At 27.3% G+C, this 10968-nt stretch overlaps 1 protein-coding gene across 4 annotated transcripts; it reads right to left on the bottom strand.

Moving 5' to 3' along the window:
- Window positions 1–5401: 5401 nt before the first annotated feature.
- Window positions 5402–7545, bottom strand: LOC100645123 (eukaryotic translation initiation factor 4E type 3). 4 transcript variants are annotated; one of them, XM_003396281.4, is made up of 6 exons: window positions 7067–7542; window positions 6300–6420; window positions 6126–6233; window positions 5944–6066; window positions 5760–5856; window positions 5402–5687 (listed from the first exon to the last, which is right to left on the bottom strand). In XM_003396281.4, exons 1-6 carry the CDS (start codon window positions 7210–7212, stop codon window positions 5653–5655), a joined length of 630 nt encoding a protein of 209 aa, XP_003396329.1. In that variant the 5' UTR covers window positions 7213–7542; the 3' UTR covers window positions 5402–5652. The 4 variants fall into 4 exon arrangements, 3 of the variants coding, with proteins under 3 accessions (XP_003396329.1, XP_020719440.1, XP_048262974.1); XR_007224525.1 differs by having other exon boundaries at window positions 5593–5687; window positions 5927–6066; window positions 7067–7541; XM_020863781.2 differs by having other exon boundaries at window positions 5402–5856; window positions 7067–7545.
- Between the last annotated feature and the right edge of the window lie 3423 nt (window positions 7546–10968).

The raw sequence follows: 10968 nt of genomic DNA, 5'->3' as shown, positions 1-10968 counted from the left end.
TACTGTAACCAGCGTCATTGCAGGTAATCTCAACTATCTCGTAGGTTTGCTGCACATTTAACAGTCAGCATGCAGTCATCCAACTATTATGTCATTCGGATCCTATAAGAATAGATCTACAACAGTGGTTCTCAAATTATTCGTTATGAATTTGGGAGATGAAAATTATAACACGTATCAGTCCACTATTAATTTTTGTAAAACGACATTTTGCATTTATTATTATAAAAATTTATATTTTTACAAGGCATGAAAACTCGTCGTAGCAGTAAATAAAATTATAACGTAATTTAATTAAGTACAAAACTAAAGAGATAATACGTTTAAACATTAACATATATATAGGATTGTGTGAATTCAAATTTTCAAAATCTTAATCTATATCACCATGATTTTGAGTTTGTCAATTTTATTAAGAATCTATTTCGATCATTTTCCTATATATCGAAAAACATAACCTATAATATAGATGATACTCTAAAGTTCAACAACCAAATTTTGTAATTATACTCCATGACTATGATTAATAAAAGAATATTATATATACACAAAATATTGAATTTATTATTTTATGAAGCTCATTCTTGTTTTATTTAATAAATTTTGATTTATTTAATAAAATTATGCACGTATAAAAGTTCAATAGTTTATTCTTTATGGTTGAAAATCACTGCTGTACAATTTCATGAATGTAATTGTAATATATTTTCGATCGGTAAATCAGCGTAAAAACAATTGATTGTGAAAAACAATTTACTTGAAAATGAATGACCTTAGAAAAATCGTATATGGTGATTCGTTGACTGAATGAGTCATTCTACTTTCCAAATCTATTGATTGTGGCATTCGTGACATATGATCCAACATGATTGCATGTGCACAATTTGTTTATGATTTTCATCCATGAAAATCTCGTGAACCTAAGAAACTTCCTTACTACGTTATATAGAGTAAGGGAGTAAAAGAAGTCTATGATAAATTCTGATTGATTTTTAATTGATCAACTGTATTCGTATCAATTACGGTCTCCTAAGGTTATGTTTCTCTTAGCTATATGAAAAATGCATTAAGATGCTAAAAACGAAAGTCTAATGAAGGTAAATCTAGAACTTGTACATTGCATGATGATAAGAAGATAACCGGGAGAATTATAGAATAAGTTACAAAGTTATTCCACTCCACATAACTAATATACATATATTCTTTATTTTTGTTTGCCTTTCAACTTTGCAGTGATCTCCTACTCCACATAATCAACATGTTTTGCTTATTACTATTTTACGTTAGGAAGAAAATTCGTTAATTAAGTTATTATAATGTAACATTTGTAATTAAAAGGTGGTGTAGTTAAAACATTTTGAGCATTACTATGTGAAAAGTAGTTAATTTATATTCATTATTTGATTTATTTAAATTTATGAAACTTCATACTCGTTTATATAAATGTATGTTTTAGTACTTTTAATATGTAAATATATGTATAGTATGTTAGATAAAAATATTGTCCCTCCAACAATTTAACTTTTTCACAAAACTGAGCAGTGAAGCTTGACAACCGTTTTTCTTGGTTCGCGAACTATGAATTACTTGTAGTTTTTACAAGTGCATCTCGCTTTTATTTCCCCTTTAGATGTTAAATTGATCGAATAAAAATGTATACTTCGCTTGTTTTATTATAGAAAAGAAGAAATCAGTGAATCCGTTTTATACAATGAATATTTTATCTGTTATCCTAAAGCAATTTTGTAAATATTAATAAATAAATTAATACAAAAAATATCATTTTATTTTTATTGTTTGTTTTTATTATTTATTGTTAGTTGTGTTAAAATGGAATGTAGGACAATTGTCAATCGTGAAATGAATATCGTAATGCAAGATTATGGAAATCGCTTCCGCTTTTCATCACAACGATCGTCATCCGAGATAGCGAGGTGCAGAATTTGTTCCGGTTGACATAATAGTTACAGGATGTTTCACTCTTTTTAAAAATTTCTGGTGTGAATTTCAAGTATCTGTATTAATGTAAAATAAAATTACGTTTTTCCAAACCGAGGTAGATGTAACATAAAATACTTAAAAAGTCACGTATTTAACAAATCATTTTTATATTTAAGTTATTCTAATATTATACTAAAGTATTAAGTTGAATCCTTTAAATAATCTAAAATTGTATCTATAATAATTGTAGAATTATTAAATATTAAGAGATTATTTCAACCAGGATGCAAGGAAAAATTTCCCATTTTTTTAATCCTATAAAAAATATTCCATAAACAAAAAGAACTAATAAACATTGATATTTCGACTAACGTAGCCTCATGGGTTAATAATGTGGCGCCACGAAAATATTTGCCGCGTCTTACAAATGTATAAAAACAATATTAATTCATAAGAAAAAAAGATGAGTATGCAACGATTTAATGGCGCAGTATATCGAAATGAAGCCGAAGAGAGTTAAATGAGTTACGATTTGTTGCCGGTAACGGTGTCAGCGAGTTGAAATGATTATGCGTGAATTTTTTGGCGCGTTGAGTGATGCGAGAATGTGGCGCCTCTAAGGAATGCAGAATTACTACTACTACTATATATGGAACAATGTTAGGATTGATTAATGAGTGTAGAAACCTTATAGCTGAAAATTCCTGAGGATTGCCACGTCTTTTCGATACGACGATTTGTTAGAGAATGAATTAAATTTATCATGCTAAGATCTGCAGGCTCATCATTGGGATACAATTACATTTTTTTATGAGAATTCCTTCTTTGGCCTCTAAAGGTTGTCGCAAATACCTGGCCAATAAATTATCTTGAAACAAAATTACTATTATATACACACAGAAACAATTTATCTATCGTCATTTCGTGTATGGGAGAAATCTAGTTCTCCTCAATTTGAATTGGATAATGTATTCTTTACTTACGAATAGTCTAACCTTTTTCATAATAGAAAATACCTTATGCTAATGTGTAGATGCGTATGATAATCTGTTGAATAAAGTTAATTTGACTATTTCTAAATGAACTACGTACGTTATTTCTACGTCGTTTCGTGAAGGATAATTTATCACTGGCTGATTATAATGAAATATCAATTTTAATCAACTATTATAACGAAATGTAGTGTATTGTGTATTGGTTTATAGCAATGAAGTTAAAGATTAAATTAGATAAAATAACGCATAAAATTTATATAAATGTATTATGAAAATATTATCTTTCCAAGATAGAAAAATGCATTAGAATAATAGATACTTTACAAAATTCCACTACATAAACCAGAGGCGCAAAAGAATTTTCTATCATTAAGTAAGAAGAAAGATAGGTTATCAAAGGAATTTCTTAAAACCATCGACTAATTTTATAAAATTCTAGAACCCAGATGAAAGAAGAAATTATGACGTAAAAGGTCATAATTAAATTCTTGGAATTTCCTTTCATAATCACACTGTCAAAATTCAACAATGTAAATTGGCTGAAAAAGGATTGTAAATGAAACGAGTTAATATAATGTTGATTTTTAGAGGAAAATCAACGTCGATTAAGAACTTTATATGAAACAAATTTTCTTACTCTGTCATCTTTATCTATATGAAATAATTAATTCTCCCATTGTATTAACTTTTAAATAGTATTGAATTATTCATGACTATAATAATTTAGATCACTACTCTATTGAATATTTAATTTTATTTTGTGCTGTACATTTCCAACGAGAGAGATTAGTAATTAAAATAGATTAAATTAAAAATTAAAAAATTAAGTAATCTGATTCTAAATTGTCATGATCTCCATTGGCCTAATATCAATAATACCAATGAAGAGCTACTGATAGCGCGTAAATAAATGCCGGATCTACCTATCGAACGGTTTTGCATATGAGTGCAATAAATTTCACAAGTTTTGAATTCCAAAGACATATAACAGTACGTCTGGTCACGTGTACAAACCTACGCAAATCTTATTGACAGCGTTATTCCGAATTCAGGAAATTCCAAGTTTTCGTTTTAACCTGAGATTTTACTGACTGATGCCAAATAGTATTTTAGTCGAACGAGAGATACCGAATAAAAGTAATATAATAATTTTATTCACATTTTCAATTTCGAAAGGTGAAATGTACAAGATCGAGAGAATTTTTTGTTATGGAATTCGTATTTTGCAAATAATTGCATATGATGACTTATGTTTCTGATAACACACGTCTAAGTTCAGTGGTTTTTATTTTTGTCTGTCTGACATTAACGCAACCTTATTAATCTTGGTTATGTACTTACATGCATTTACTACTTACTTGAATGTATCCGTAAAGCTATTTACAAGGACGTGTTGGTGCTGTTGCATTTTTTGTGAATAAATCACTATAAAAAGTTATTGATAAAGTTTAAACAAATATTGTATCGTAACGCATTTCTCTTAATATTTAGTTTAAAAATTGTATTAGTTTAATAATTAAATTTGAAAGCTATGTTAGTTCAAGAATCAAATTAAAAAATTTAAAACATACTAGTCTATTAATTAAATAATTAGAAATTTAAAAACTATATTAGTTTAAAAATTATATTAAAAGTTTAAATATTTTATATAGAATATTATTTTAAATTTAAAAATTAAAACTGATCCAATACTTAAATTTAAAAATTATATTAGAGTCTAGTTTAATAGTTAAATTTAAAAATTTATAGTTTAAGAATGATAGAAAGTTTACGTAAAAAAATGGAGAAAGATCCGTATTACATAATTTTGAAAAAATACGAAGTAAAATTTTTGGCAGAGAATACAGAAGCCTACAATTGATTTGCATATTTTTTGAAGATTGGCGAATACATGGGTGATGTAAACGGTGAAACATCTTCGTGTGGGACATAATTTAAATGCAATTTAAAACTAGTTTAATGGAGTTTCGTATACGAATAAACTTCTTAATTTTCGAGGTATTCGTTCACTGACGTCAATACGAGGAATATTGAAAAGCAGTAAAAAGTTAAACTGGCGCCGTTTAGCCGGGCAACGAATCGTCTTTATAGACGTATAATTAGAGATTCAAATATCTGCTTTTAAAAGTATGTGAAAGAAGTTGCTTGTCACCATCTCTTCTTTTTCTCGGTAAAGCGGAATACGAAAAGGGTCGCATACCTACACCTATTTTATTGAAATACTATAAATGCGGTTGTTTTTATACTATGTCATTATTATTAAATTAATATTTATTACTATAAATTATCTTCACATGTCAGTGATGAATATTTCAAGATGAATCAAATAAATCGTAAAGAAATTTATTATAGATAATGAAATAAAGGCATTTTATAGAAGGCAAATGAAAGAAGATACTCAATGGAAAATTTTTGGATAATACAAAATAATTTGCATTATTATATAAATATAAAACAGTCAGAAATATATTTCTAAATATAAAAATATATTTGACAATGTAATGTTACAATTTCAGCGATATTTGTACGCTTATAAATGATTTACATACTTAACTAACGTTAATAAACAATTCAATATCAACAAATTAAAAATCTGTATAACTTTTATAGTAAAGTAAATGTATAGAAATTTTCTTATATAATTAGAATCTACATCTGAATTTTTATATTAACATTTATTATTACATATTAACATTTTAATAACATTAACACTTCTTCAACGACGGCCATAGGCATGATGTGATTGATGTGCTATAAAATACAAATATCACAGAATAGAATAAAAAACAAAGACATATAAAAATATAATCCTAGCAAGCTTACGTTTATAAAATTCAGAGAAGTTTACATTAGGTAAAAGAGAATGAACTTTGTTTAAAACTGTAGCTTTTGATGCTAATCTAGCATTTGTATTCCATATCTGGAAAGAAGGGAGGAAAATTTTGTAGCATTGTGTTGTAGCATATAACTTTAGTTCAACTAGTTTTTACTTTGTCTAAGTCATTACTTGGACAAGATCTTCTCTCTCCCTAATAGATACAGTTACTCCACAAACTTCATCACTTTCTGCAACGCAATCAGTAAATTGTTCTCCAATAGCTGCAAGCACTATTTCTTTCCATATTTTTTCCTGAAATTATTATTATTAATATACATGTGTTAAATAACAATGACAATTCGAATACCTACAGTATCAGATTTATGGCACTTTAATCTCCATGTTCCACCATTTTGATTGATTGGTTCCTCCCATAATGGATATCTTTCATCTCTCATTAAATGATAACTATATCTGACCTATTGTAGAAAGAATTTATTCATGTTTATATTAATATTAACTAACATATTATAAAATATACTTACTTGTACAGCACTAGCATTTGGTATATTGTTGAAAACAGCCCAAAAACTTTGCACAGTGTTCACAGTATAAATCTTCGTTAAATTTTCTTTATATTCTTCGACAGTTGTGCCAGAAATAGCTCTGTCAATTTTACCAAGTCTTTAGAACTTTCTATATACACTATGAGCAAACAATGATTCAATTTTTTCAGGATTATGTTTTATTACATTTCCTTTTGTAATATAACAAAAGGCCAAAGAAAATATTATTTAAAATATACATACAATAAAGGAAGATATATAAGGAAATTATTCATTTAAACATATTATATTGTACATTACGTGCAATTTATACAATACAAACAATTCCATCTTCCTAATCAAATATCTACAAAACAACAAAAGCTGTTTCCTGAATTAATATAATAAAACACTAACATGAGATACAATTATTGTTGAATATATATTAAATCATATTAGTCTGTAGTTTTATCATAAAAATCCTATATAGATTGACGTATAGTGATATAGGTTATAAATAAAGATGAAACGATACTAATAGCACCTAATACTGTTTCACATCGTTACATTGTTTTCTTGAACGTCTAACTAGTTTTTCCGCCATTTATAATAATTTTACGATATTAAAAAAAGTACACATTACTCCGATATATTTTCCTGATGTCTCATAAAAATGAAACCAAAAAGAAATTATATACGCACTGCAATAATATACTCTACATTGGATCAGTAAATTTACAAAATTGTAAGTAATTTAATCTTCTTACTTGTCTAACCAAAATGTCCAAGACGATTGCAAAGGTATTCCCGACGTTTTATGTTTCTCAATCGTTTTCACCGTTTCATCCGACAATACCGATGTTTCCAAGTCGGTCGAAGTATCGTCTTTCATTTCGTACTCTACCGCGGCCATGTTCGAAATAATGATGCATATACATAAGTATAGGTTGCGTTGTAACGTCAAAAATCATGTGACCGAACGAAAATGATAACAAAAACAAACGATTTTGTTGTTTGAAAAATGTTTAGCGATATAGATAATCCATCTTTAAGAGAAAAAGTATGTAACGCGAATTGTATAGTTTAGGGAACTTATCGAATTTATCGAGCTTTGCGAATTTATCGACAGTTTCGAAAATTAACAATAGTACAGATGTGGATACAGACAGATATTAGTGACATATTATTATGAATTAACAGTAGAATTGTTTTCAATTAGTGGTTTATATGCCTTATATTAACGGTTTATATTTTTTTCGTTCCGCACTGTACAAAGGTTCAATATTATTTCAGTTCGCTCCTAAGTTTAATGCTCCTTATATACAAGGTGACATACCCTTGACAAGGTTGTCCGATAATCAACGGTCTTTGCCGATGTTATAAAAAATGATTTTTCCATTATAACGCAAACAAATTTAATAATTTTCCAATTTTCATTATAAATTTATGCTTGCAACAATTTATTATAATCATCATTGTTATAATTTTCTATTTTTTATAAGCTATAACAAGCTATTTTTTATAAGCTAAAACAAAATTTACATTTCTCTGGTATTAGATTTTAATTTATAGTGGTAGAATCCATTTATTTGAACCTGCCATGGGACAAATACTTATGTCCTTACTACTTACGATTTCTCACATAATAGTATTCCATGCTCAGATAAATTAATTCAATGCCTAGAAGTTTATTTAATCGAGCACTAATTAAAATTTTGTTTAAATAAACAGAGTGCATTTAAAAGGACTAATTACACTCGCGCCATGTTATAAATTGTAGGGGGCGTAATAAAAACCCTGATTAATCGGTATTACAGAGCATGCAGCAGGATATTCTGTAAAATGCCAAATCCATTTTTATCGATTTTAAGAATCGAATCACTCAAGTTAAATATAATTTTTACATATATTTGCCATAGCAAATCGCTGATATAATGTGAAATCCACAATCGTGGTGAGATCTATCCTACAGTGAGTCATCTAATTAATGACTTTAGAGTATAACATACCATGGTATATCAGATTTCTGCTATGTCTTGCTTGCAATCTTAGAGGTAGAGAAATTATGTTACTGAATTATATAGTGCTGCTGTAGACGGATATATTAGGAAATAAACTTAAACTTTCCTTTAATATCGAATTTAAATAATTCATAATCTTTCACATCAAAAACTATCACTTATCATTATTATCATATATTCAATATTAGTTTCCCACCTTTTATAAATATTCAATTGTTCTTTTTAATTTTAATTTATGTACATACTTTTACAATTTAGTTAATTTTTCCAGAATTGTAAATATTTATTTACAATATATAATAATGGATAATTATGAATTTTTTCTTTAATTTATATACGTTAGTCTAATTAATGTATATTGCTCTACTGTTAAGAATACAATTTTACGAGTAATTATATTTATTAGCAAGAATTACAAATTTTTGCCAATTTATTCATCTGTCAGAATGGTTTGAATGGTCTTTCTAGTGTTAATATTTAATACAATATAAAAAAATTATAAATAAAATTAACATATATATATTTTTTTTTTCATAGAAAAGTTATAAGACTGTGGCTCGTATAGAATTATGGGTACATCGCGGATTTTTATGCATTTATAGGAAATTTGATAGGGCATAATTATAAATGCATATAATATACAAAAATATGTAAAATATCCAAAATAAAGCATTTACTACAATATTTGGTAGGTTAAACAAATTTCTATTTAAATTCCATTTCTTTAATTATGTTCATAAAAATATAAAAATACATAAAAGTTGTGGTCTAATTATAAGACATTCAAATAACATGCGCCAATCGGCGTTTCGTAAGTCGTGCGGTGCTGTACGCTTGCGTGTAGAAGGGACAGAGAAAGAAATAAATTGAGAGAGCACGTCGTAACATAACGGCAACGACATAGTCAGTCTTCTGCGAACGTTCGGGTGTTTTGGTTGTTTTGTTTGTTCATTGTCAGTCAAATTTCATGTTATTCGTTCTCAACATACATCACACATAGTTTATCCCAAAATCAATTTTATATTTCAATCCTACGCTTCGACGATTCCTATACAATACGGTAAGATTAATTAATAATCAATCTTAATAATATAAATGTGTCAACATTCATTTTTAGTTGTCGTTGCTTGTGGCGAAATTGTGATTTAACATTATTTCTTTAATAAAATCTAAGATGTGAAAATAGACTGATGTGCGCATGTGAATCTGTCATTCGTTTTAAAAGCGGATCGAAGTGTTAGGGATCTGTTTTCTCTTAGCTTTTACAATACCGTTTTCTCTTCCTTCTTAATATCTTTTCTTTCAGTTTTACTTTATGTATATATATCATGTTGCTTATCTAAGAATATAGAGATGCAGTGTATACCCAAATTTGATTGGTTTTCACGCATGCGTTTATTATCTAATATGAAATTCTTTTATCACAAATTAATATAGATGTCTAATATTCTTTATTTTAAAAAAATATAATTATTTATGAATTTTATCAATTAGTAGAATTTATATTAGAAATTAGGAAAAGGATTTTATACGAATTTATACGAAATATTTTATAATAAAAAGTGTGACAGATTTAAAGACGTAAATATCTAACTTCATATTGAGAAAATGATTATTTGTGGGAACTAGGAAAACGATAATTTATATAATAAAGAGTAAGGCAAGAAATAATTTATATAATAAACAATGTGTAACACATACACTTTGCAGTTGCTGTTGAGATGATAGTTAATCAAATGCTTGACAAAGCAATGAATTTGAATAAAGTTTATAATTAATATTGACTGTCACTGTCTGACACTTGTGACACTTGTGACAAGTATACACATATATACATACTGTAACAAGTAACATATACAATTATGTATGTATTATTGTAAATTCTAAATAATCCCCAATAAAAATTAGAAACAATTTACTTCAGTTAATCGAAATGAGCGTCTAACATGGCTTCCCCTAACGTTATGTTACATCTCTATATTTCCTACATTTCTAAGCATATAATATAGTTGATAGATTTAAAATTCTTGATATATATAGAGCTCGAAACATTTCTGTAAAAATTCATTAGTAATCGAAATCAGGTTAAATTGTATAGTATATGTACACTCATACATCGAGTTGTATATTCGTACAAGTAGGTGGTTTTATTTATAGGCTTGATCGATCAATGCAACGTTGGTAATTTTTGAAGTAAATTAGCTCGCACTTACAGTGGTTATTGTCTAGAAGCGTGTTTATGGGACGAATTCAATAAAATGTGAATAGATATACATGCATGGTGTCGAATATATATATATATATATATATATATATATATATATGTATTCCATTAATCTTCACAATCGAAAATTTTGAATAGTGATTGACATACAGTAGGATGCAAAAATAAGTGGACGAAATAGGAATCGATAAAGTTTCGTTAAATACCGCTTATTTATACAAAATGTAAAGGTTAATTTCAATTATTTAAAGGTTAATTTAAAGGTTAATTTTCAATTACTAAATAACCTATGTAATATAACGGTATACATAAAACTTAAAGACGTAATGCTAGTATTAGTTAGATTAAACTTCATTGATATCTAAGTATACACATATATACTTACTTCCATTACTTGTTTAGTTATTTTTGTTTCCGACAGTAT

This window comes from Bombus terrestris, chromosome 7 (genome assembly GCF_910591885.1).
Source record: "Bombus terrestris chromosome 7, iyBomTerr1.2, whole genome shotgun sequence".
NCBI classification, from domain to species: Eukaryota; Metazoa; Arthropoda; class Insecta; order Hymenoptera; family Apidae; genus Bombus; species Bombus terrestris.
The sequence above is the reverse complement of the archived record's forward strand: the minus strand, read 5'-3'. Positions and strand labels throughout refer to the sequence as shown.

What these genes read in the sequence shown, in the direction of transcription:
- LOC100645123 (XM_020863781.2), bottom strand. Translation starts at nt 7,212, where the DNA reads ATGGCCGCGGTAGAGTACGAAATGAAAGACGATACTTCGACCGACTTG. An exon ending in TGGACATTTTGGTTAGACAA is followed by an intron (nt 6,421 to 7,066) that starts GTAAGAAGATTA and finishes TAAAATTGACAG; the next exon opens with AGCTATTTCTGGCACAACTG. An exon ending in AGTGCCATAAATCTGATACT is followed by an intron (nt 6,067 to 6,125) that starts GTAGGTATTCGA and finishes TAATAATTTCAG; the next exon opens with GAAAAAATATGGAAAGAAAT.